At 43.1% G+C, this 26774-nt stretch overlaps 2 protein-coding genes across 3 annotated transcripts in view; one reads left to right on the top strand and one right to left on the bottom strand.

Moving 5' to 3' along the window:
• The window catches only part of SLC25A21 (solute carrier family 25 (mitochondrial oxoadipate carrier), member 21), a 481755-nt gene extending 479433 nt beyond the window's left edge, over window positions 1-2322 (top strand). Inside the window, exon 10 of the mRNA XM_012658106.1 lies at window positions 1440-2322. Within this exon, the coding sequence (XP_012513560.1) occupies window positions 1440-1501 (62 nt within the window). The 3' untranslated portion in view covers window positions 1502-2322. The remainder of the gene's footprint in view (window positions 1-1439) is intronic.
• A 2089-nt stretch (window positions 2323-4411) lies between these two features.
• PAX9 (paired box 9) lies at window positions 4412-24152 on the bottom strand. 2 transcript variants are annotated; one of them, XM_012658057.1, is made up of 5 exons: window positions 23814-24152; window positions 19604-19997; window positions 18213-18839; window positions 15021-15160; window positions 4412-6021 (listed from the first exon to the last, which is right to left on the bottom strand). In XM_012658057.1, the coding sequence occupies exons 2-5, from the start codon at window positions 19605-19607 to the stop codon at window positions 5767-5769; spliced, it is 1026 nt and encodes a 341-aa protein (XP_012513511.1). In that variant the 5' UTR covers window positions 19608-19997; window positions 23814-24152; the 3' UTR covers window positions 4412-5766. The 2 variants fall into 2 exon arrangements, with proteins under 2 accessions (XP_012513511.1, XP_012513518.1); XM_012658064.1 differs by lacking the exons at window positions 19604-19997; window positions 23814-24152 and having other exon boundaries at window positions 5350-6021; window positions 18213-19153.
• Between the last annotated feature and the right edge of the window lie 2622 nt (window positions 24153-26774).

The following is a 26774-nucleotide window of genomic DNA, read 5'->3' as shown; positions in this document are numbered from 1 at the left end:
AAACAAAAAGAAAAGAAAAGAAATGCGAGTTTGGAATTTTTGTTCTTCATTCTAGAACAGCATCCTTTCTTATTTTTATAATAGCTTTAGCAGCTCAATGTGGCTAACAATCAGGTACCTCCCAAGAATGAATCTTGAAGTCTATGGTTTAAACTCCAAATATCACTAGGCTAAAAACTAACCCAATTCTGCATATTCTTGTCTTGCATTGTGAACGGTTGATAAGAATAAACAGCAATTATATACATATTAACAATCCTCTGTAGTGTGCCTCTTTTTGTTTGTCAGAGTTCCAAGAGGGCTACGGCAGCTGAGAGAGGCCTAATAGAGTATCTTCATGGGTTAAAAATGAAAATTACAGGCAGATAATTATCTTTGGTATATGGTTACACAAACATGTGCAGCCTGTAGATTAAAAAAAAAAGCATATGGCAGTGCATTCAGAATAACTAAGATCCAAATCAAGTTCTGTTTCTTTCCATCAGAAGTCAATCTTCTATTCATACAGCCAAGACTTCTGTAAATTGTGTTCAGGATATCTTTCCAAATTTTGATTTTGTAATATTTTTCACACAGTTAGACATGAAAGGATAAAAAGAGATTATCCTACAGGGCACAGGACACAATGCTATTTACTGCATCAAATAGAACACAAAATGATCCACATACAAATGCTTTTCCCACTGTTTAGGTATTCAGCAGCCTCAGTGCTTGTTTTTCTGTATCATATTCCTGTTGACTTATTACATAGCAAGTTTCTGTAGCCAGTTACATAACTCTTTTCTTCCAAGACAAATGGTGGTCTCATGCCACCCAACCCCCCACTACCAAATTTTCAAGTTCAAATCTATATACATCTGAAGCAGTTAAAAGGAATGAAGTTTAGTTTCCAATTTCTTTTTAAGTTTTGCAGTACAGATTTTAAAAATATTCAGAATCTGTTTTTCATGTTGCAGTCCAGTTTGAAAGCTATAAGAAAAAACCAGACTTATCAGTCAAGCACCATCTTAGAGATTTCCTTCGTGAATGCAACTAAGACAATGCTAGCTGTAGACTGAAAAAGATAAATCCTTTGCCTACATATGAAGAATCTGAAGGTTTCTGTTTGCAGGAAAGCCACATGCCCTTACATGACTAAATATGTCTATATTTATTTACTTTTAAAAATTAAAAGTGCCTAAAAAAGAATCTGATGAGAAATGATGAAAGTTGCAGAAACTCATGGGGAAAAAATGTATTTGGAGACTCAAGATGGTCTTGATTTTACCCTGAGAATTTTCCATAATAGTTTCACATCTTTGTATTGGAGCTCAGGAACTGACGATTTTGAACAGGCCCTGCCCAGTGCTGTGTGGGACACTGCGGATTCAAAAACCCAGTAAGAAAGCCAACGCTATTCCACAGGATTTGCGATAAAAACCAGCTCTTTTCTTTTCTAGGTGGTGCAGTGATGCTGCTGGTTTATGAATACACCTATTCATGGCTTCAGGAGAACTGGTGATTGCCTAGAAAGTATTTTCCTCCTTGAGATAATGGATATTTGCTATGCAGCACCATGAAGTGGAAAGACTATGGATCAGCTAAGCTAGGCATACAGTTATGAAGGGGAAGACAGTTTGTTCAAGAACAAAACCTATTTTAATACTTTAAAAATTGTCTTTACGCAACTTGAGATGATAGTTTGGGCCATACCCATAAAACTGTGAGAATAAAAATAATATGAAGCAATTAGATATATGAACTGAATATAGAAAAATGGCATAGAAATCAGATATATTTCATAAAGGCAATATAAACTTTGTCACCTGTGTTCCTCTTACACTGCTTCACAATGAAAATTCATTGTATTGATAATTATTTTTCCTAAGAGGTCTAGAAGTACTTAAAGTAAATATTTGAGAATAAATCATTCTGTGGCCAGTTCTTTAACAATTATTCAAAGAAAGACTGGGTTAAAAAAAAGTTAAGCCAAAATTTAAAGTTTTTATAAGGAATTACATTCTTCCATAAATAATATTTAAAGAGCACAAAGAACATGTTTTTGAAGTGCACTAAAATGGCTTTTTAAGAATGTTTAATTTTATGAGTACTATGTTAAAATGTAAATCTTTTGGTCTTCTTTAGTAATTATGCACATCTCAGCTGTATTTTCCTAGATCTACTTTATTCCTCATACTGTTGTTTAAATGGATATTTTTTAACACTGTTTACAAACAGAATGTTAAAATACTATTGTTTTAAGCAGGTATTTTAAAATCATGATATCCAAAGTCTTTTATTACAAATAGAAAACATAAAATTATATTAAACTACTTTCCTTCACATAATTTTCTTTGAAGACAAGTTTTGTTGCTGAAATATTTTCATGTTAAATCACAAATTGGAAGCATTCCTTGGGCCCCTTTGTGCCATTTGTATTTGCATCCGAATACCTTTGTTCAGAATGCTTACCTGTGCCATTCTTAGGAAGAATGTGTAAAGTAAAACTTCATTTTCAGGTTATGAGTTTTAAATGACAGCTTCAGGTGTAAAGTCTGCTGTCTGCAATATTAGAATATGTATGATGAAGGGAAAAATGTTTCAAAATACGAGTACATTCTTAGCATTTCCAAGGATTACTGTACAAACATGTATCCCCCAAAATATCTCCTTTGTCTTAATATAACCAAACCTGATTTTATATCTGCATCCTGAAATGATGCTAATTCAGGAGCTAAAGTCAACAAAAATATCTGCACATTCTAGGTGACACCTGTTCTTAATTATTACTATGGGATATTTCTACTGTGGGGCTATTTCGCTAAATCATATTTGAAAATAAAAAGTAAAAGATAACGTGGTAATTATTACTTTTTATTAATTTAGAGCATTTGAAGTATAAAAATAAAAGGCTTTTTGACATACGGTATATACATACATAGCCTTGTGTTGTACATCCTTTCCAACGTGTTTTTTAAAATTATATTTCAGCCTAATATTCAGTAAGAGGGTCATTAAAAACAGAAAACCAAGAGAAGTAAGAATGTGTCTCTGTTGCATAACTGCATTCTATCCTTGCAGGTAATGCTCTTTCATCCTGTGAGAGTACTGCCTGCATAGAGGCCATGAAATTGAACCTGTAACCTTTCCATGTCAATGAGATGGAAAAGGATTTCTGAAGAGTGCACTTGCCAATTTAAAAACAATACTTTTATCCTCTAAAAAACAGAGGAAATACGTTAACATTAACCAATAATAATAATCTTTAAAAATTAAACAGTTCCAACTCCATATCCCATCCCATTTTCCTTCTCGTATTTTTAAAAGTGGCTTTAAATCATAATTTGCTTTGAATAGCAGATTGTATCTGTTGTCTTTTTTAAATTATTCCATGTGAATTCACTGTTGTTAAGAAAAGACCTAGGGGGAAAAAAGAAAAGGGAAGAAAACTTTGATACCATTAATATTAGATTTTTAAAAACATAAGAACCAGAAAAAATTATAAATAGCATAACAAGAGATTTCTTAATTTAGACAAAGAAAATAACACTTAGCTCCATTTCCATATAAACAGTTAATATTTTTAAAGATCCCTAATAGCCACCTAAAAAAACATTTTGATAAAGAACAATTCTGTACCTTATGTCAGTTTTTCTGGATGGCAGGAGAGTCCCTATATGTATGGTTTTAAAGTCTCCACCAAAATATTGGATTGGATCTTTGTTCCATTTAGTTTATAGTCTATTTTCTCACCAGACTGGGAACTCCAGATGTCATTGGGAGTTTTGCAAGATCAAAGGAAGACTATGGCCCTGAGAGTTCATCTGCTCCTTCTGCTTATTCTTCTCCTGAAGTTATAATCCTCTGTTTGTAGCACTGAATTTCGGTTGCTTTAGAAATAAATGCAGTTCAAAGCTCTCTATAAGATATCTGCTGCTTGAAAAGAGCAGTCACTTAAACATAATTTATGTGTCAGAAATCTGCTTACTGTTTACATCCTAATGATTTGAAAACCTAGCTAATCTAGCCATCTAGTTTTAAATGAAGCTGTGAAACCAAGGTGGCGGAACCGCATTGCCGTGTAGGCTATGCACAGAACAGACAGGAAGAAATCAAAATGACCTACTCAATGCATTTTCAACATCCATATCTAATGAGGTGCCCTTTTAGTTATTGCACAGAATTAATACCAAAAAAACCCTCAATATATTAATCTTCCAATAGATGAATTGTGCCAATGTTCTAAAAACACTTTTTAGCCTATGTTGCCAAGCAGGAAACACTTCCTAAACAGAAGGGATAAAAACCATAGAATTTTGCTCAAGAAAATCAATTGTTTTAAAATATAACACATAATCACACGCTCACACACACATATACCCCATAGCTCTGTTATTAACATTAATGTGAAAAATAAATCAGTCTAGAAAGGTTTATCAGTTAAACTGTGTCCTGTAATTTCAGAAATGAATAAAGGGAATTTGTTAAAATTAAATAGCATTTGTATTTCTAATACCACCACCAGTTTACCTACATGTGAAACATGCTTCTGTACAACAATGTAAACTTCACAGCAAGCCATTGTTACATTCATTAGAGCAGAATTTTCCATTTTCTTTAAATTACAACACAATTTTGGGCTGAGATTGCTGAACACACAGGTAAGCCAACAATAACAGTACAATTTAGTTTCACAGTGGTTTTCTTAACAAAAAGTTCATTTTAAGTGTCTTTGCAAAACATTTCACATTAAACTTAAGTTTCTAAGTGACTTCCTTTAGAGCTTTCTTGTTCAGATATTTTTCACCCTCTTGTCTTTATATGCTTGGCATGTGTGTTGTTTGATTAGGATACAAAATGGGAGACTGGCTTGTTTTATCTGTTTTTTGTGTCCTCTGCTGTAGAAAGAAAGTGTCCTTCATGAGATGTTGAAGCCTTCACTGCACACACAAAATTTGGGGGCAAGTCCAGGTCCAGGAGCCCGAGCAGCCCACCACCAAACAGAGACAAAGACGTTGCCAGAAAGTCACCTTTGCAAAAAAGAGAGAAAAAAATATAGAGGGGGTGGGCTTGTGGGGAGAGGGATATCTTATGGAATGAAGACAAGAATGCACCATCCAGAGTCCATATTTACAAACTAATAGAAAATATAAACATTATTGTATTTGGAACCAAGTCAAAACACCAGGAGGAGCTAAATTCAGATATCGCTTGGGTTCTACACATATTTTTCAACAAAACAGGTCATCTCTTAAAAATAATAAAGGATCACTCAAACAAGTCAATTATTGATTGGTTTCCTAATGATGAATTAAGGCTTACTTGGTTACCATATTTGATTAGAGGGTGTAGCATAGCTTTTTTCTATACGTATTTTCCTTTACTGATTTTGCAAAATCTCAACAATTGCACGTTTCAAAAGTTCAGGTTGATTTAGAATAAATATACACATGTGGTTTTACCAAAGACTAGTTTTAAAAGTTCCTTAAGCCCTTTGAGGGGTGTAGATTTCTTCACTACGTTAAGACAGTGTGTGGCAACACAAATGTCTCATTCAATCCTTAACGTTGCTTTTGTTTTTAAATCCTAAAGTCATGTCAGTTTTTCTGCAAGAGAAAAGTCATGGCAAGAAATATTTAAGTGTCATCAGCACAAAGGATGTGAGTCTGTAAAGCCAGCTTTGGAGGCAGGAGGGTTGGAGGGCAGGAGAGGTGGGGTGTGAGACCCGGTGGGGGAGGGTGTTGAGGGGGGAGACCTGGGTGAAGCTGCGGCAGACGGAATTTCCCATCAGAGCGCGGAAGCCGTGACAGAATGACTACCTTCTCTGGCTGCCTGCATTCCCTTGAACGCCAGCGACGCGGGAATGTCACAGTTGTGGGGGGACAGTGGGGTGCCACCGGCATGTTGCCACCCATGTCCTGCAACATAACCAGAAGGAGCAGCGCTGTAGGTCATGTAAGGCGACACTTGGGCCGGAGTAGGGTAAGGAGCCATGCTGGATGCTGACACAAAGCTGCTCACAGCTGGGAGACCATTTGGTGCCTGAGAGGAGTAGGAAAAGAGAAGAGGTGAACAGTAATCGCATTACAGTGGTGGACATTTCACAGATTCTTAGAAAGAAGCAGAAAGTAAGTCTGAGTAAGCTGACAATATTCTGACTCTACTTTCTGATTTTTTAAAATTTTTTGAACTTTATTATATTCTAAAGGCATTCTCAGTCTTGCTACTTAAACAAACATAAGGACAAAAGGCAAGATATTTTTTCCACAGAAGTTTTGAGGAAGCTACAACTAGAAAATGCACAGTATTTGCTTTTGCTATTTGAAAGGATAGGAAGGATGCGCAGGGTGAGGAAAGAATTAATGACGACTAAATACTCTTAGAATCTGTTCAGCTGTCCACACTGCCTTTGTCAACCTTTCCGGTACTAGGGTTTTGTTTGGCTCTTTTGTGGAGGCGTTTGTGATGGGCCTGGTTGGTGTAGCTTTCATTTTCAGTAAAGAAGGGCACAGAGTGAGGGCTGTCATGTTAGAAACTCAAAATAAGCACGACCTTCGTTAAATAGAACTTGGGCCATATTTTAAGACATCATATTGAAAATGCCTGTTGGACAAAGGACATGCGAAATCAGGCACTTTGTCTTTTAAGAGTTTTTTAACGAAGATTGGGGGTATTTTTTCTAGAGCTATCTTATCAGAAAGCAAACTGACTATCCAAATATAAAAGCACTGCATATGCATGGTTTTAAAATAGGAAAATTTACTTGCAAAGTTGTGGGGCCCTCTGATGTGAGTTTTTAAGAGCCACATGGATAAATCTCTTGAAATGAATTTAGATGTAAGATCTTTGTTTGCAAACAAAAAGCAGCAGCCTGGCAGGCAAACCTGCCTAGAAACCAGTGTTCTCTTGGCATCCAATAAATTATTGTTGGTATCGTTACTATTGACAACATCAAAAACACCCTGATTTCTAATCCTGATTCTGGCGTGAACACTGGGCATCCTTATTCAAGTAGCTTAATTTTTTCCCTTCAGTTTCTACACTATTAGAAATAGAGAATAGATCCTATTTCGTGGTAGTGACGTGAATGAAATAACATATCAACATATTTTCTAGTGAAAATATGTAAATACTAGAATTTTATTAGGAAAAACTAATCCTTAGAATTAAGTTAATCAGACATATGTTAATTAGATACTTTTCTAACTCAATTGCAACATAGAAATTATTTTCTAATTTAATTTATTTGGTTATTATTTTTACTTCCACATCTATGACAATGTAATGGTGGGGTCTCAAAAACTATTTTCTCATTGCACAGTGTGTGTGTGTGTGTGTGTGTGTGTGTGTGTGTGTGTGTATGAAGTAGAAATATACATGGGTGTGATTTAACATTGCTCATGGATTTCTGACAAAATAAATTAATTAGAGGGGTTAACCTTGTGTCTTTGGTCTATAAGAACACACACCTCATGTATTGTCTGATTGTCTGTTAATGTCTGTTCTTTGAAAAATAGGGAAAGAAAAAAGAAACTAAAGTTTCTTGAGTATATCCTATATCCCGGGCACCAAGAAATATCCAACATATTTCACTGAATAATGAGGATTAATGAATTGTAGCTCATTATAAAGTGTTGGAGTTATCATAATTGTAAGATAATGTATCATGGATACAACATGATGTTCACTGAAATTAAAATCTATTTTAAGAGTCCCAAAAAATGATGCTGTATTTTTTTAACAAACTATTGCATATCACTATTGAATATAAATGAAATCTTATCCTCTTTTTATACAAGGATACAGATGAAAGGATTTAGTCATTTACCCTAGGCCAATTGGCAAGTCTATGGCCATGTGTTAAAAGAATGTATCGCCCCATCTGATGCAGGGTCCTCTGTAGCATATCATACTGTTTTTCTTGGACAGCTAAAAGATGGACACAATTTAATCTCAAAGTAGAGCATCTTTTGAGATAACATCTGGTAAAAGATTCTTTCTTCTTCTAGAACCCAATTCTCATTGTTAGATCCTCATCTGTTTCTTAGCTTCTTAAAAAAATCCTTTTTTCCCCTTTCTGAAAATGGCTAATTACCTCTCAAAGGAAACACACTTTAAGGCTCTCAGAATATGAGCGTCAAGATGAAGAACTATTAAATTGCAGGGGAAAAAAATCTAGTGTTGCATAGAGATTATAGTTCTAATCATTTTTTATGCAGAATTTTCCCAGTAATCTTTGAGAAATTAGTTTGGAAAGGAATCATTCCAATTCAATTATGAAAGGTGTTTATATCTGTTTTCAGACTCTTCCATCCCAGTGTTAATTAATATTTTATACTATTGATTCCAATGAGCACCAAGAATAATGAAATAAGAAGGCTAAGCTTAAAATTACTTTTAAAATATTAAAAACTCTCGCCCAACATTTTACGAGGACATAAAGTTAAAAGATTTAATATTTTACATGACAGAAACAATGTTCTAGTTAGAAGAATATATTTGTTGGTGAGTTCTATTATCCATCACAGCTAAATTTTTCCTACCCATTCTTTTTGTGTGTGTCTGTATTTTATCAATCAAAAATTACACTTCTCTCTCAAACTCTTGCTTTGTCATCTTCCCTTTCTTCTTCTTACACCCTTGCCCTTGGAACTATTGTTCCCTGATGTGCCCCCCTTGTCTAAGGCCTTCAGCTGTTCTGTTGCAATGTCTGCAACCCCTTTACATGGACCTACTTTTTTTTTCCCAGAGATGTTTCTCCTGGAATATGGCTCTCAAAAGCCATGTTGGATTGGATTCTCATCTTAGATAATGCTCCTGAAATTTGGGGGGAGGCGGAGTATTAGATTAAATCTGTATTACCACTAGTCCCTTACTTATTCCATGACTACATTCATTTATCAAGTGTAAAAAAAGACTAATTCTTTCCATATTTGTCCAATTCACATGCTTAAGGTATAAACTTGCTGTATGTCATTATTCATATTAGTATTAAATATTTCAAAGTTCTCTGAAATCCACAATATTTATGTAGTATCATTTTAGTGATGTAACTGCAGAAAGGAAGGGTAGGAAGAGAGGCTCAGAGGGGGTCGACTTCATCTTATAGAAAAAGACAAGGAGAGGCTAAAATGTTTGCTTGATTTAAAAAATAGAAATCTTTAATCTTTAACAGTGTAAAAATACCTCTTAGCTTTCCCTCAGGTTAAATTATGACCTAGATTGTAGGGGGAGGGAGTTTTGATTTAATTTTAATTTTTACTGTTAAAGTTCAGATTTAGAAATGTAGAAAAAAAGGAGCGAGCTAGATGAGAAAACAAATGTGCTTTAAAATATACCTGCCTCCTGCCACATTCATTATTCATCCATTTTAGTGACTCAATAAACACATCAATTTTCTCACTATTAATTTTGAAACATGACATTAGTAAAAGATATAAATCTCTACTGGGTAAAGTAATTGTTATTTATGAAGCAATCACTGAAAGAGTAAAATTTTCCGCCGCAAAGGAAAACAACTACAGGTAGCATTGATGTTTGTTTATTCTTTCCAGTAAAAGAGTACATGACTTAAACGTCCCAAATCTGTTTAATGTTTTCAGTGAAGGGCATGTAATTAATCTGAAAAGCTAGTTAGGCTGAGTAGAGACTACCAAATGTACACTATAAATATAGTGGGAGCAAACATGCTAAATTACTCTATTTAATTGGATTGTAAATATGATTTATAAATCAACCAACATATGGAATCCCCAGGGAAGAGTAAACAAATTTTCCAAATGAAACCCCAGCAATGGGCATGTAATGGAAATCTCATTTTTGAAAATGACTTTACCTAAAGATTCCATAAATAAGACTTCAACCCATCAACTCCTTTTTCATGTGAATCTTCCATGAAAGCCACGTGAATTCTTTCCTTTGAACAAACTGTACAAGGGTCCTCCCTATAGCAAACCATCCTCTACCTAATTTTGAGAATGAGATTTACAAATACAAAACAAAATAGACTAAGTTGTATATCCTGGAAAAAATAAGTTACTGGCTTTGTTGAATATTTCTAGAAAGAATTTGAACATTAAAAGAAACAGTCTAGAAAAATATATAAGATGCACTGTAGTTCTGGTTAAAGTTATCACAAGAAGAATGAAAGTATAAGTTTTAATTTTACTTATTATAAAATGTTAGAAATGTAAATTTATCAGTTTTTAAAAAATAACTTTGGTGAATACGTTGAGAAGCAGTATTGGCAAAGAACAAGATCGTAAACTGTCTGAGGACAGGGACTTTCCTTATTCACCTTGTATCCCCACAAAACAGGGTACATCACAAGCACTTCATAGCCATTTGTACACTTAAGTGAGTATAGGTTTGTGAAGCAAAAAAAATGCGATACTCTTCCATTAGAAACAAAACAAAAAGCTAGGCACCCTTTATCACAGAACAAGCATTACACTTTAAGCAAAATGAATAAAGATGTTGAAAAAGTAAACAAAAGTTCTAGCCTAACCATTTCATTATTTGATTTATGGTTGCTCTATTTGTGCCCCCCTAAACAAGAAAATAAAAATGCATTAGTATCCAAACCCCTGGGACCATACACACACACACACGCACACACAAACACACATGCACACAAAAAAACCTAGTATGACAACTGTCTGGCAATTAGAGCTTACGGACTATTTATTCTTCAAATTCTGGGAATTGTCTATTCAACATTTTCTCTCTTGAAGAAAATGCAAATAACAGTGCCAGGTCCTCTACCCACGATCTGTCATCCACTTATCAATTCTATGTGGTCCTCGCCTTATAATTAAATGAGTTTACCCTGGCTTTATGATAAAGTAGATTTAGCCACAAATAGAGATGTGCTTCACCTAGAATTTCAACCTTGATATCATAAGTAAGAAAAAGTTTTAGATTTAAAAATAAATAAGATTTTCTCTTTTCTGAGGAAATCATTTCTTTGACTGCCATTCTTCCCTGCTTAATTCAATGACCTAGTAAAATAAATGTGATAGAATGAAATGATTGTTATAAATATGGCTTCAAAATTCATCTGAAAGAATATTAACTATGATTAGTTATCACATTATAGATCTAAATGTCCCTATGTAATGAAAAGCTGCTATTTAAAAAGTTTTCTAAATCTTGTAATTTTCCAAAATGTTATTAAAATTGATGTAGCCTTGAAAATTTTTAAATTACATTTTTCTGCTATTTTATATGATACATATTACTGATACATAATCATTAATTTTGTTTTAAAATACTACTGCTTAAAAGATAACCAGGTCAAAGGATTTTTTACACAACAGATAACATTATGAATTTCAAAGACTTGCCATTTGCCTAAGATTTCATTCTCTATTAAATTGTAAATTATGTAACAAAAATTGATTTTATCTGATATGAAGAAAAATTTAGTACAACTTCATTTACATCTTCATGAAAACAGTACGTCTGTAAGGACAGCCAGTTTTTGAAATAATGCAATAGAAAATTATATTCAAGATTCTGAAATACCATCTTCATTTCAAATATAATGTATGAATGAATGCTTCATAAGAATTTCAGATTGTTATATCTTTAAATTCAATTATTTTCAGAACTTAATTATGAATTTTAAAAAAGTATTTATAGATTATTCTCTATTTCTGACATCTCAATTTGTAGCCAATGTAACATTGAACTTGCTATCTGTGTTAACATATGCAACCCCAAAATGAAGATGCTGAAAGCTTATAAATCTACCAGTCAGATTACTTTAATCAGAGCACCAGATACGTAATACGTTTTTTTCTGAGAAAGTATGCCCATTTGTAGAAAAATTTTCAAGAACTATATAATTATTTATAAGCTGTTTGAATAAAATGAGGCATTAATTCACTAAGTACCATGTAAAAGGCCAGATATAGTCCAACCTCCATGATTCTCCGTATACAATGTTCTTTTGCCATTCAGTTGCATTCAATAGAGATTTTATGCTTTCAACAGAAGAGAATCAGCCATTAAAAACCAGAAAACATTGTTGCCATTGAGAATTAAATTAGATTAAGGATTTCTAGCCCAATATTAAATGTGGGTGAAAAAATCCAAAATAAATAAATATTCTATCTGCAGAGATAGACAATAAGGAATTCTGACTGGCACTATAAAATATTAATTACAATGTGACATTAATGTGTAAGATAAGTTTGAATATTCTAAACTAATTTTTCAAAAACAGAAGATAGGCATGTGCATAGCAGAAATTAGTATACAGTTCTAATTACTAGAAATCTTAGGAATCAGGCATCCTTCTTTGCAGTTTAAGCTGGAAATAGAAACTCTAGATTATAGTCATCAATAGTATCTATAATCAGCCCTTTGGTAATCTTACAGGTGTCTTCTGGAAAAATATGCTCTAAACCCTATGATTCTGAATTCTCAGTTTCCTCCTTTATATACTAAAATGAAACTGGTATCATATAATATTACACCATTTAATAACAATGGTTAACACCCTGAAAGTATTATAGGCAAAATTTTTTAGCTTTTTTTGGCCAAAGACTTTCAAGTTTTGTCCATAATATAAACAGAGGGGAAAAAATGTTACCTGAGTTTACATTTTGGTTGAAATATGCTGACATTTTGAAAAATAACTTTTAAAAATAAATTTGCCCTTTTAATATCAATAAAAGAAATGCACACATATGTGTAACACTTTACCTTTGCATGTTTATGAACAACTATTAATGTATAATTTTAACCTTCAACAAATCAATGTCTAAAGTCCAAAATTGCTTAGAAAAATGACACAGCCTACATTTATGTGCCTACTTAGCACATCTTCAGCACTAAGCACTATTTTAATAATCATAATAGAGTAGCCACTGATTTACATTCTGCTTAGAAACTTTTCAGGTTTTGAAATTTTACATCATTTGAATTATCTAACTACCTGGCAATGTAGAAGATTAGCATATTGCAGTTAACTTTTCAAATGTAAGTTTGATATAAACATCTTTTTATTTTGGAAAAAATGACTCGCTCTTGTAAGTATTTCAAGTAATATTTATTATGCCACTTTTTAAGTTACCTGGTTTTATAAATCTGATAATTTAGTGATTTAATATTCAGTATATAAAATGTAACCCATTTTTAATGATCAGAGTATACAGAATAGATTATTTGAAATTGTGTTTACAATTTTTAGTTTAAATGATTTGTTGGTTTAGTTTTGAAGTGTTTTATAAATTAACCATTTCTAAACAAGTTTAAATGCTGGATTTATAATTCAAGGGAGTAAAAATAAAAACAACTATAAAGGTTTTTTGGATTATGAGACTGCTTTATATATAAATTGGGTTCATCAACTACATGTGGGAATTAGAGACTATTTTTCAACTCTTCACAAAGTTATTCCAAGAAATGATGGCCTAATAAGAAGCAGTGAGCACCTATTAAATGCTTGCTACTATGCTAGGTGCTTTATATACACTCTTTCTGTTGCTTGTAACAAAATGCTTCAAAGCTTTTTGACTACAGGCTCTCTGAGCAAAGTATATTCTGATAAATATTGCTTGCTTTTAAAAGTCATTATCTAACTGCCATTTATAATCACAGGTAATATTTAATGAATGCTTTACTATATGCCATATGGTTGCATTATTTCATTGGCATTAGCTCTTGAGGTAGGGACTAGCATTTCCCCGTTTTAAAGATGAAGAAGTAGAAACTTTTTTTAAAAAATTAAATAACTTGCTTAAGAAGCGGTAGTGCCAGAGATCGGATCTCCTAACCATTGTGCTGTATTGCCTTTTCTTTGCAAGTTATGAATTAAGGGCGGGCCCTTTTGTAAAAGAAAATGACAAACTTTCTTATAATTTCTCATTGGCATTCTTTACAGTAGAAAGAGACTAAGGAAAAGGTCTCCCTTTCCTCGCTGCTATTTTCTGTGATATTTGCCATGGGAGGAGCTACTAATACTATTCTGACTCTGCTTCAACAAAATCAGAGAGGGAAGAGGAAGTAGAAATGGGATTTGTTAGAGAAAATAACGAATATTTTTTTCCCCAGCTAAATATAAGAGGAACAAATTCCACTTAATTTTAAAAGCTGGTTTGACAGATAAGAAAACATTAAAAGTATTAAGACTTCAAAATAATACAACGAAAACTGAGTAGTTTGAGGCTTTGGAATTGGAGTTTGGGATTAAGAAATTTGCAAACCTACCCAGGTCTGCTCAGGAAAACCTTATGTTGCCTTAAGGTCCAGTTTTTGAGAGTTTTGAACTCTTGACTCCAGCGTGGTGATGAATTTAGACTCAAAACTCAGGCTTTTGTTGTGGTGGTTGCTTAGCTTTTCTCAGGGAAAAAAAAAAAAAACCAAAACACGAGTGTTTTAAATTTTCTTTTGGAGAGTTGGGGGAGGGTCGGAGGGAAAAAAATTAAACGGTCCACAGCCAGGCCGTATAATTTGAGGTTTTCTCACTAACCTCCCTTGGGAGATTACGATGTGACCTTTAATCGGGAAATGGTAACTTTATTACGTTTATCTGGTTGCCCCTCTTCCCAGGACAAGCCACGCTTGTTTGTTTCTAAGAGCCATCACAGAGGAAGTGCCCGAGCGCGGGACCGCGCAGCCGTCGTACCGCACGGCCGCGACCTCAGCATGCGTTTCTCGGGCTTGGAGGCGCTGCTCAGAGAACGCAAGGCTGCTGGCCTTTGGGAAGCCCCTTCTTTGATTAACTCTAGCCCCAATGCGAGCAGCGGGAAGGGCTTCAGGCACGGCCTTCCCAAGCCTCCAGAGGCCAAACAGGCCTGGTGGCACTTCCCAAGGGCCTAGCTGGTACCCCAATCCCGGAGCGCCCTGGCAAGCGCTCCAGGACCCTGGCGAGTGTCAAGGCCTCAACTCCGCCCTCAGAAGCCCGGGGCCTCTGTTCCGCCCCCATCCACCAGGGATCCGGGTAGTGGCAGCAATGAGTCCAGGCTCAGAAAGGGATCTGGGTACTCCATCGCCACCACACGGCCCACCTGGCCTGCCCCTCGCCTCCTCACCTGACCGTACTTGGCTTCCTGCTCCAAGGCTCCCTTCTCCAGCCCGTTCACTGCGTGCGGGGCAGCGGCGGGGAAGTTGTTGCGGCCCAGGCTGCTCCACTCCTCCACCTTGGGGCTGTGGTAGGGGGAGCTGTCGTTCACTCCTGGGGAGGAGGAGAAGGTGTCACGCTGGAGGCCCAACCCGCGCGCCCCCCTCCTGAGACGGGACCCGAACTACTAACTACCACTAGAAAGCACCAGGGCTCCGACCTCGGGTCGGCAGCCTGCCCTAGGCCTCCCAGGGGTGCTGGGCCCAGCCGCGGCCTCCTCCGTATCCAGCCCAGGGCCTGGAGAAGTTTTACTCGCCAGAGAATAGGCCTCTCCAAATTCTCTCACCCAAGCCTGAAGATATATATATATATATGAACATATATATATATATATATATATATATATATATATATATATATTTTCTTTTTCAACCAGCCTTTGATTTCCCTGCTCCCCTTCTCGCTCTCCAAAGAAACAAGTGGAAGAAACCCAAATCAGGGAAAGAGCCCCCGAGGCTGGATACACCATTCTCCACCTCCTCAATCTAACCCAAGGCCGACTGGGGGTTGACAAAGATCTGGGACTAGGGCTGGCTGAAAAGAAAGCAGCCTCCTGACCTAAGGGGTGCCTGCCGCTGGTGCTCACAGACATGCAGAAAAGTGCTCACAGTGCTGTGGGGATCTAGGACATTTGTCAATAAATGGAACAAAAGACTTGCAAAGTCTTTTGCAAACAAATAACTAAATGATGCCCACAATACACATGCAAAATATACGTGCATAGATTTCTGCTTTGTGTGCATAAGACGAGCCTTGATACCCTCCCTCTACACATTAAATATGTGATGTTATATACACATGACTCAAAAAGTAAATCCTGCAATTAACACTATATATGCCACAGTGGCAGGGTTATAGGGTTTTTAAAATATATACATACAAGAAGAGAAAATGAAATAAAAGGTTAAGAAAATGAAATAGAATTAAGTGTTAAGAAAAGGAGTAAAGCCATCAGTTATCCTTTCTGTTCTTGATGGAGATGCAAAGAAAATTATATGGCGCATAAAGTGATTACCACAATATACCTAGGGCTGTGCATATTGAATCACTGGCATTTTTCAATGACCAGGTGTAATTTCAAAGAGGAGATATTTGAATAATTTCAAAGAGGAGATATTTGAAGACAATGTATTTTTGTCTTTGGGTACTATGGTTGGAGGATTGAAGTTTGACAAAACCACTATAACATGATTTTAAACACTTCCATCTGACATTTCTACAAAATGATCATTTTATGTTCACAGATTTGTCAGAAATCTGTGGTTGTCTAAAAATCAGGTTGTTTAAAGCTGGCACCCAGAGTCAACATCGACAATGAAAAGTTACTCCTCTCCATAATCCAACAGTTTCCCAAGTGACATTTGGTCTGATTGTGGGATCCCTAGGCAAGGAACGTTTTCCTTTCAATTCTGTCAGCCTTTTTTCACTGTATCTTCCCCCACCCCCAAAGAATTAGATTGATTCCCATTTGCACCAGGAAACTGTGTTTTGGTGCAGAACTGCCTGTCTCTCTTTGCCTTCCCAGACAAAAGGCAGTCGGTGGGCACAAGCCTGAAGTTATCTTAAGAAATTGAGATCCCCCTGTGAGCCCCCATTTCTGCTGATCTCACACTTTCCCATGAACAGGGGCTTCCTTTAAATGTCAGTGAGGTCAGTTTATCCTATAAATCAAGGGCAAACTCTCTCCAACTAAAGCTCCAACTAGCTGGAATAAGACAAAACTGGGCTCTTGTAAATTTGCAGTCAGCAAACAAGAAGATGAGAAATCAGGGCCCTGCTTTAATTACTTAAAAAGATAATTGTGCCAATGTGGTGGCAACCAAGAAAGGCAGGAAATAATTAAAAGAACTATTTCCTTCTTTCCTATTTAATTTTTCTTCTTCACTTTTTTAAACTTTAGGCTGAGAAATTAAGAAAATGGACTATGTATTATTTAAATTCTGCATCCGAGGCATTTAGACTTTCTTTTTTCCCTACCAAGAAAAGAAGTTAACGCCTTTTTTTTTTTTTTTTTTTTTGACAACCCAGTGAAAGAAAACAAATTCAGGTCTCCTGCGGAAGCCGGACTGGGCAGGAGGGTGGGGGGAATAGTTCTGACCACGCAGAAAAGACGCTCACAACAAGGCAAGGTCAGGGGTGAGAAAAGAAAGGAACAGTGGGGTGGCACCGCTGAAAACGTGCGGGAACTGGATAGACGTCCACGCATATTCTGGGGGACCCAAGGTACCCCAAAGGAAAGCGGCAGGGTCAGGGAAAACAGGAAAGAGCAGTAGAAAAGACAGCATGGAATCGCCATAAATTTTGTCTTCATCACCGCAGTAGGTGCCACGTCCCCTCCTAAGATATATATGGTGAAATCTATTAAGGTAAAGCGTGAATTTTGAGGAGGGGATCGAGAGAAAGAGAGCGAGGGCGAAAGAACGAGTGGAAGGGGGACGAGGGTGGGAGAGAGAGAGAATGAGAATGAATATGAATCCGTGAATTGGTCCGGGAATGAGTTACAGGCAAGTTACTAGTAGTAACTTCGGGACCTCGGTTTCCGAGGAAAATGAACTGAAGCATAAGAATGAAACCAATTAGGTGACATTTGAACTTCCTGTCTGAGCAAATTTGGCCTGATTGCCAGAATCCGAGAATACTACAATTTCCACAGCGTGCCGTACTCGTCGCGGCCGCATCTGATCCCCAAGCAAGCTGCCCGCAGCGGCGTCTGCAGCCGGCAGCCCCACTCAGGCTAGGGCCTCCCGGGCTGCGCCCCAAGTCCGGCCGGCCGCGCTCTCGGAATGAGCGAGCCGGCCTGAGGCTGCTGCTGCGCGACGGGCGGGGGAGGGTGGAAAATGCGAACCATGTGTTGGGAATGGGGGGATGTTATGGGTCTGGTAGTTTGAGATGAGGCAGGAGACTGTGTGTGGCAAGGAAACGAGGGGCATGAGTTTCAAGTTAATGAGATCAGGACACCCCCTGGGAAGACTCCTTACGTTTCCAAAGGAAAAAGCCTCAGGTGGTGGGATAGATGCGGGCCGGAGGCCGCAGATACTGAGATCTCCGCGGGGGTGCGGGGGCAGGCTCTGCACAGCCACAAGCCCAGCCTCAGAGCCCCTACCTTGATCGGTGATGGAGCGAATCCCCAGGATGTCAGTGACCGAGTGCGACGAGGGCCAGGTGCGCGGCATAGCCACCGAACCCGGGATGGCGGGCACACCGGGTGGCGTGGGCACCTTGGCGGCCGCCGCCGTGATGGGGCTGGGGTACGAGTAGATGTGGTTGTAGGGCAGCGCTGGCTGCGGCGCCGGCTGGTGCTGTTTGTATGAGTCGTAATGACCCTGCTGGGCCAAGTTGCCGATCTTGTTGCGCAGAATGCGGCTGATGGAGCTCACTGAGGGCACGTTGTATTTGTCGCACACGCCGTCCGCCAGCAGGCGGTCCCGGATCTCCCAGGCGAAGATGCCAGGGTCCCTCTGCTTGTAGGTCCGGATGTGTTTCACCACTGTGGGGGTGGTGACCCGGGGCTTGCTGCCCCCGATGGCTCCTGGCAAGATCGAGCCCGTTTCGTTGTACCGTGCCAGGATCTTGCTGACGCAGCCGTGCGAGACCCGTAGCTGGCGGCTGATGTCACACGGTCGGATGCCCAGTTGGGCCAGTTCCACGATGCGAAGCCGGATGGCGTTGGGCAGGGGCCTCCCGTTCACGAACACTCCTCCTAGCTGGTTCACCTCCCCGAAGGCTGGCTCTGCAAAACAAACACACAGCGCGCGGGGACGCGCACCCGCCGCTTGGGACAGCTGCCTGCCACTCGGCCTCAGTGAGCGTCCGGAGGCAGAGAGAACGCACCCGCCCCAAAATAAGGACTGGGGCTGTCCCCAAACCATACGGTCCCGGAACATAGCCGAAGGGCCCCAGAACGCCAAAGTCCAGTTAGACCCCCTCCCTCATTCCTGCGGTGCGAGAGGCCGCTACAGTCAAGTGAAGTGGTGAGAAGCAGGGCGGTTCTGAGTGTTCAAAAGTGTCCGAAGCAGGCGGGGAAATAGGTCTTGACGACTGAACACGCTCCTTCTCGCCTGCTGCGCACTGAAGTCCGTGGGCTGCTCCCTCTTCCCACCCACCACATTCCCAGCGCCCGCCTGAAGACCCGCGCAAAGTCTAGGAGAAGCTAGAGGGGAGTGTGGTGTGTGTGTGTGTGTGTGTGTGTGTGTGTGTGTGTGTGTGAAACAAAACTTGGTTTACTACCGAGGCTGCGGTGCTCGCTGATGGCACAGCCCCCTTCTCTTAAAATCAGAAAATGGCATCAACAGCAACCCAGTAGCCTGCATTCAGATCGAACTGCTATGCGCCACTGACCCTTAGCGTGTTCATACAATTTGCAGGAACACGAGCAAAGTCAATAAGGAGAGTGTGAGCGCTTAGTGGCGCGCGCCCTTGCGCTCCCTCCCTCCCTCGCCTGCTCTCTCCCTCCCTCCTTTCACGGCTTTGACAGAGTCGCCCGCCGACACTCACCCATTGCTCCGAGCAGTACACTAACCCGGCCCCAGTTCCGCACTGCCAGAAGGAAACTTTTCGCACGGCCTCAGTGGCCCAGCCTGTTGCTACCCCGGGCTGCCGATGCCTCCGCTTCTTCCCGGGAGGAGGAGGCAAGAGTGCAAAAGGAAGGAGTAAAAGGAAGTCTGTGCCCCGATGAAAGAGGCTTGAGCTCTGCATTTCAATCTAAGCAGCAACGTGGGCTGGGCTGAGCTGGGCCGGGCGGCTCCGTCTATCACTCACTGGGGACACGCCCCCGAAGAGGCGGGCCCAAGAGTGAGCTGCGTGGTGATTGGTGCAAGCCGGTGAGCGACAGCACAGTCCAGGAAACTCCTTCCGCTGTTCCTTTCAGGCTGGCTCCCCACCTGGGTGACTAAATACAATGAAAATGGGTGTTTGACATTTTCCCAGGAGCGGCAAAGACAGCAAAATCAGGCGGGTAAAAATGCTGAAAAAACAAATGGAAGCGTTTGGTCTGAATATGAGTGACTCGAAGGGGGAAGGGGCGGAGGAGACCTCATTGGGGGAACGATGGGCGTCTCAGAATTAAAGTTAAGAATCTAGGTGGGAGACGGGCGCCACCGTTTATGGGGGAGTAGGGGCCGGGGAGGTCTTAGCATAATCTGTCATGCAGGCCTCCGCGGGCCTCGAGGAGAGCTAGGTCACCCGCCGATTCTACCTCAAGTCAGTCCATGGCTGGTGGCAAGAGAGCAGGTGTAAGAAGGTAGGCCAGCGGAGAAATCGACGTTGCCTGGAGGCCGAGCTACTGGTGGGGGCCAATGTTAAAGCCCGGGAGACCCCTCCCGCAGCCGGCTTCCCCCGGCGGCCTCGGGTGGGCTCGTCTGGGAGCGCGGGCCAACCCTTAGCCACGCAGGTTTGCAGGCTGAGGCAGGGGTCACGCCATGTGCCGGGAATTTAAACAGGCGCAGCTGAAGCGAGCGCACAGCTGCAAGTCAATTTATTGCGGGTGCGTGGGCTTCTCGCTCCAGAGCCCAGCACACCGCCGCACTCAGTCACTGTGCTGGGCCGCTGGTCCTTGGTGTCAGCGATTGCAGGGATTCTCCAAACCAGTGAGCCTCTTCGAAAGGGTTTTGCTTAAATATGAAAGAGACTTAGTGTAAAGAAAGTGGACACGGCGCTGCACGTAAATGTAATTCCTGCGTCTTCCATTTTGCTACCAGAGACCCTGCAGTTCTGCCTATTTCTGAATTTTCAGTTTTGTTCATTCTAAATTTAAAGTGTACAGTATGTCTTTTGCGGCCAAAGTTATTAATATTTACAGTAAAATTGTGGAGAATGAGAATCAAAATAATAAACGAGATGAGGAATACTGGAATGAATTTGGGAGTTCATACTGCTCTGGTCACGGACACTGATACTGCTGCTTGGTACTCTACAACTCTCCTTCTTGTGCACACAATATTCGGGGTGATCCTCCTACAGCCCCCAGAGATATGTGTGGCTCGGGTCTACACACTGGGAAACTGACTGGGCCCAGATCCCAGACCAGTCAGTGACAAGAACCCAGGAAAAACTAGTAATCAGCTGTGCTTCTTCAAACGATCAGTGATCTCCAGATCTCTGCTTCTGTGGTGGGGAGGCACTCAATTCAAATTCACTTAAAGTATGAAGGATTTGAAAGATAAAGATGAACTCAAATACGTTTAATTCTTTACAATTGAGATCTTGTGGAAAGTCCCACAAGTAGACATACTTGAACTTGTCCCTTTTTTGTTTGTTGGTTTCAAATGTTTAGAATCTTCTTGATAGCGATTTCTCCTTAGCCTGACCCCCAATACCTGTTGTGTGGCACCGTCTGTAACTTTGCATAAGGACAGCCTTTGGGAATCTAAGATTTTAGAAGCAGCAGCTCTTTCTTTAGGGCTGGGGTGTAAGTAAATTAGTTGAGACTTTGCGATATCTGAGCGGTGCTTAAGACTTTGACTTAGGCTTGCGCAAAGGCATGAACATGCCCCGCAACTTGATCAGGAGCCCTGCTTCCACCTCCAGACACGCTATGAGTAGCAACCTCTGCGCGGACTCTTTGCCACATTTCCGAGAGCCTAGTAGGCGTTCGCAGAGGCTTTGGGGCTGTTGTGTGGGTACAAGGCCTTTCCGCCTACCGTCTGGTGAGGCCAAAAGCCCCGCAGCGTGGGAGGGGTTCCGGCTCTGTGAGAGCTTTAGTGGTTCTACAGCACCAGCCCAGAGTGAGAGACCCGTGTGGTTTAGAGCTCCCCATGGCTAAGTGGACTTAACACGCAACATCCTCTTGTTCGCCACCGACTCCTTCACTGTCACACGTCTCCCGCGCTCTCGAACAGGTCCGATGCCATCTCTCGGTTTCCACCTGCTGGATTTGGTCGTGGCCCTTTGGCCTTAGCTGCTGCGGAGTGCCTGCTACCTGCGGCGCCCGGGCCCCACTCACGCCGGCAGTTGCAAGTGCTGGTTCTCTTGGCTCGGGGTATTCTCAAGAGCCCGCAAAGAATCAATTTTAGGTGCTTTGGGTAACTAAGTATCTGAGGCAAGCGGAGGTCCGCGCGCTGGGAGCAAGAGGAAGGAAGCTGCAGGGGCAGACAGGAGCGGAGGGATTGGAACCGAAGGGGCTGACGCTGCGGAGGCGAGGTAGCCAGCGAGCCGCTGAGCCCGAGAGAGAGACGGATCTAAGGAGGGAAAGAAGCATGGAGGAAGGAAAAGAGAGAGAACACTAAAGTCTTGCAAGCCCCAACGGTGCGTAAGGATGCAAGACTTTGAGAAAGAGCAGGGGTCAGCTAGGGTCAGCGCCCCCTAGTTACTGCCCGCTCTGGACCTAGGGGATCATACAGGGATCGGGAGAATTTCGACTAAAAGAAGAAATTTAAGACCAAAACCAAAACACAACCTGTAAGGCCTGCAGCTGGCCCAGGCCAGGGAGAAGCCAAAAAGCCTTTCCCCTAGGCGCTGTCAAGGCCTCCTCCGTGGGGCGACCCGCTCTCTGAGTAAATATTTACTCAGTGGGAGCCTGGAAGCTGGCTGGCCAGAGGGTGTGAAGGAGGGGGCTACACGGGGTGGGAGGAATCGCCACCCTCGCACTGAGCGGATCCCAGTGTACACCTACCAGAGGGGAGCCGGGGCCCATGACTCTACCCGCGGCTGGGCCCAAGCCTGAGGCTGGGGAAACTTTAGTCCGCAGTACGCCTTCTCGGACTCCGCCCTGCCCCGCGGACCCAGGCCAGATTCAGTAAAGTCTCCATAAATCTGTCCGCGGTCCTAGTGCCGCGGACAGTCACCTGTGGCGCCCCGCTCCTGGCACTAGCGGGGTTTGAGGACAGAAGCAGAGAAGGAACAGGAATCTAGCTCCTTCCGAGGCCGCCCTCGAGTGGCCAGGCAGACGGCACCCGAGGGCTGCCAAGGTCAGACCCAGGCGCCGCAGGCTGTTAGGGGCGCGGTGAGCCCTCCCTGGATCCCCAGCCTGGATCGACGCCCGGCTGAACTGTTCCTCTGGGAGCCTGCTTCTCAGGGTCTACAGGTCAGAGATGACTGCGGATGGGAGGGTAAGGCGAGAGAGGGGCGTGCGTGTGCGCAGGAGAGGGGTCGTTTTGTTCCCAGTCGCAGTTATGACAAGCAGAGCTGGCAGAGGAGACTACTAAGGAGCTGATTCCCCCAACTTGGCCCCACGCTGGGACCAGACTGGACTCGGAGCCCAGGAGACAGTACCCGCCTCTAGCCTATTCTGGGGAGGTGCGGATATCTCTCGGAGTTCGAGCTCCGGGGCAGGGGTTTTCAGAGTGCATTGACTTCTTCCAGACGTCTGAGGGGAAATGCGGTAATGACAAGACTTTGAGTCCGCTTCCCCCACCCGACCGTCTCTTCCAGGGTGAGTGGGGATTGCTCTCGGCATAGGAAAGGGGGCCCAGCTTCTCCAGACCTCGGCCCAATGCTATGTCCAGGTCTCGCAGGGTCAGCGGCCCACTGGGCCCCCCAGCAACTGCGCGGCGAGTGGCAGCCGGAAGCGAGCCCCGCGCCCAAGGCGAGGGAGGGTCACCGCTCGCCCGCTGGCCAGGCAGGATCCTCGCGTGCAGCTGCGGGAGGGCGGGGACGGCGGCTAAAGGGAACAACCTCAGGGGATTGAGAAGGAGACAGCCGGCGGGGATGCTTGGCCCCAGCCAGGCCGAGGGTGGGTGGGGAGGACAGGAGGCGCCCACACACTGACCTGCTGGCCTGGACTTGGCGGGACTGCGGACGCACCAGCTCAAGTAGAAGCCGCACTGGCCCAGAAGAGGAGCCGAGCGCGGCCGGCCGAAAGATGCTCTAGGAGTCGCCCCGCGGCCTCTCCACCTTCTCACTAAGGAGTCTCACGGTTCAAGAGCCTTTCCCTGGCTCCTCGAGGTAGCAACCACGGCAGCGGACAGGATCGGGCCGAGCTTGGAAACCCCTCGGGGCGCACCGCGGGTCCGACAGCCGCCAGGCCCGAGCGCTGCACGCCGCGGGATGCGCCCCGCCGGCTGCGAGCGCTCGTCGCCCGCTTTCTCCTTCCAAGGGCAGGGGAGGGGCTTGTTGCCGCCTGAAACCGGCTTTTAATTCTCCGCCTGCCTGTTTCCGATCACCCGGGGTTGGATTTTCTGTTTGCTCACTCCTTCTATTACAATAAAAACAATCGACATTTCTTTTCAGTTTCCCCATATTAGCGTCACTCAGTAATTGTTCTCCACCCCACCCCCTCGCGTCGAAGGCGAGCGGGATTGCTGGTATTCTCGCATTGGAAGGTTTCCGAGTATATAAGCAAATCTTTCCTAAAGACTTTAAAATAAAAATAAATAACGGCCCGGGAAATTGCTGTGACCCTAACATCACTTTCTGAACACAAATTACACCCATTTTTCAGTTTTCAACAGCGGAATTGCTTTCAGAAGGACGGCGCGGAGCCTCATGTGATATGATTGTTTGTTTATTAAATTCGCAAATGAAAGAGAACACGGTTTTGTGCAAGGGGGAAAAACTCGTGGTTGCCGGGACGGCAAGCGCGAGCAAAGATCGGATCCCACCTGGGGAGGGAGTGGCAGGGGTAGAGGTAGAGAAGGGTCCCTGAGGGGAGGCTGGTCTGACCTAGCCAGAAGGAAGGCTACTTCGCCTTGCCAGGGTTGCAGCATTCGTAGAAGTTGCGCTGCTCGGTGACGAAGACACAGTCCACCGTCACTCTACGACCTTGAGCTGCGGCGCTCCGGAGAGGCTCAGCCTCATGTGGGAAAAACAAGATTGCGGGTTCTTTAAAGCACAGCTGTTTGAGACCCTGCCCTAAGGCGTCCTTCTGAAGACCCGATTGGCCTAAAGGATGTCTGAAAAAGATAAACGAGAACGAGGCTGCGCCTCTAAGCCCTGGTTTCGGGAGCAAGCACACGTGAAGCCCTTCGGAGGGCGGGGGGCCCACTGCGGTCCAGGTTGTTGAATATAGCTTTGTTGCGAGGTCTGGGTTGCCCGCAGGCTTTCAGGCCCAGCTCGCTGTCCCCTGGCAGGGCCGGGCCTCAGCCCCATAGGCCCCGAACTGGGCCCAAACTGCTGACAGAGGGGACAATTCATTCTAGACCCGATTTATGGCTTTTCCGAGGAGTCCGAATCAACCTGCAGGCCAGAGTCATCTTGACAAGCACGAGAGCTTTCTTTCACTTTCTGCGATACAGCTACCCAGGGCTCACTAACTGCGCGTTCCCTTTGAGTGGCATGATGCCGCCGAGAGTCGTCCCCGGTCACGTGCTACCTGGCGCATCCTTGCGCCCGGGCAGTGAACAGAGCTGCGAGGCCGCTGGAGCATGGCAAGGTCGCGGCGCGATATTTCCAGCCTGTCGCCTTCTCTGGGCTCACTCCACCACCCACTAGCCCCGCGCTGACGCCTCCACTGTCCTTGCTAATCCCCAAAACAGAAAGCGGGGGTTTGGAGCAGAGGGTCAGAGTCACAGAAAACTTCCCATACTTTTTAAGTCCCCCCCCACCTCCGTCACCTCTGTCCTGGCCGCGGCACCTAGTCACAGCGCCACCTACAGGCGTCAGATTAGATCACGCTCCCACAGTAGTTTTTGCCAACGTTGGGAACCCACTTTGAAAATCCACAGAACTTCGATACTTGACATTTTTAGTTCCCTTTCCTATCCCCCCAGCACCCTCAACTCTCTACTAGACTCCAAATCTCTGTACCATTCTCCACCATGCTCCAAGGCAAACCCGAGCATCAGTCTTCTGACGATTCACCAAAAACCCATCTGCCGTTCCTACCAGGCTGTATCCTTTCGCAGCCCACAGGGGGCCTACTGAAGGCCACGGGTTGTGAGCTGTCTTTGAGCCATGGCGGGAAAGCCGGAGACCGCAAAGAAGCTCTGCACGAAAAAGGGTGGGGGAAGCGACGGACCCATTCTTCTCCAGCTCATCCTACCATTTGCAGAGGGCTCGCTACGTCAAACACTCTAACTTTACAAAAGAGGTATTATTATCTTCCCATTTTACAATAGACAGATTAAATAAGAGCACACAAGATACTTAGATTAAATGAGATCACACTGTTAATTAAGTGAGAAGCTCTGAACCCACATCGTCCATACTCCCTTTTCCTACTCTGCAGGAACAGCTTGCGCTGAAGCCCCAAGAGAAGCCCTCATAGTTCAGATGTCTGCACGGAAAGTGGACGCTCTCTTACCCCCTTCCAAACATCAGAAGAGAGACCCGCCTATGCCCGCCCCCCCCCCCCCCCAGAACCTGCAGCAGAGAGGACCTACAACCTAGGCCTCCTTACTACAGGCAAAGATTCCAAGCTAGGGAGGTCGCGGCTGACTGGGAGAGGACGGTAGACTGAGACCAGGCTCTGGCTGCTTGCACCGTCCTCTCCTGGCCTGGGCTACTCCAGGGCCTGGAGGCAAGGTCCGCAGCGACTGTGGCAGTGCGCCTAGCAGCAGGGAGAGGAGCTAGACAAGGACAGGAAAGAATCTTGCTCTTCGCTGCAATTTGTTCCTGGACTGCCCGGACATACCCAGTGCCCTTTCAGCGCATCAACCCAAGCACGGAAAAATCCACCTTTGCCTTTCTGGGGATCCATTCTGGTGTATGCCTGTGTGTGTTTCTTTTTAAGACCGCTGTAGTGGGAACAAACCAGGAGGTGCCGAGATGCAATAAAATTAGAACCCGTAAT

This window comes from Propithecus coquereli, unplaced genomic scaffold (genome assembly GCF_000956105.1).
Source record: "Propithecus coquereli isolate 6110/MARCELLA unplaced genomic scaffold, Pcoq_1.0 Scaffold116, whole genome shotgun sequence".
Classification (NCBI taxonomy): domain Eukaryota; kingdom Metazoa; phylum Chordata; class Mammalia; order Primates; family Indriidae; genus Propithecus; species Propithecus coquereli.
This window is presented reverse-complemented; position numbering and strand designations above follow the sequence as displayed.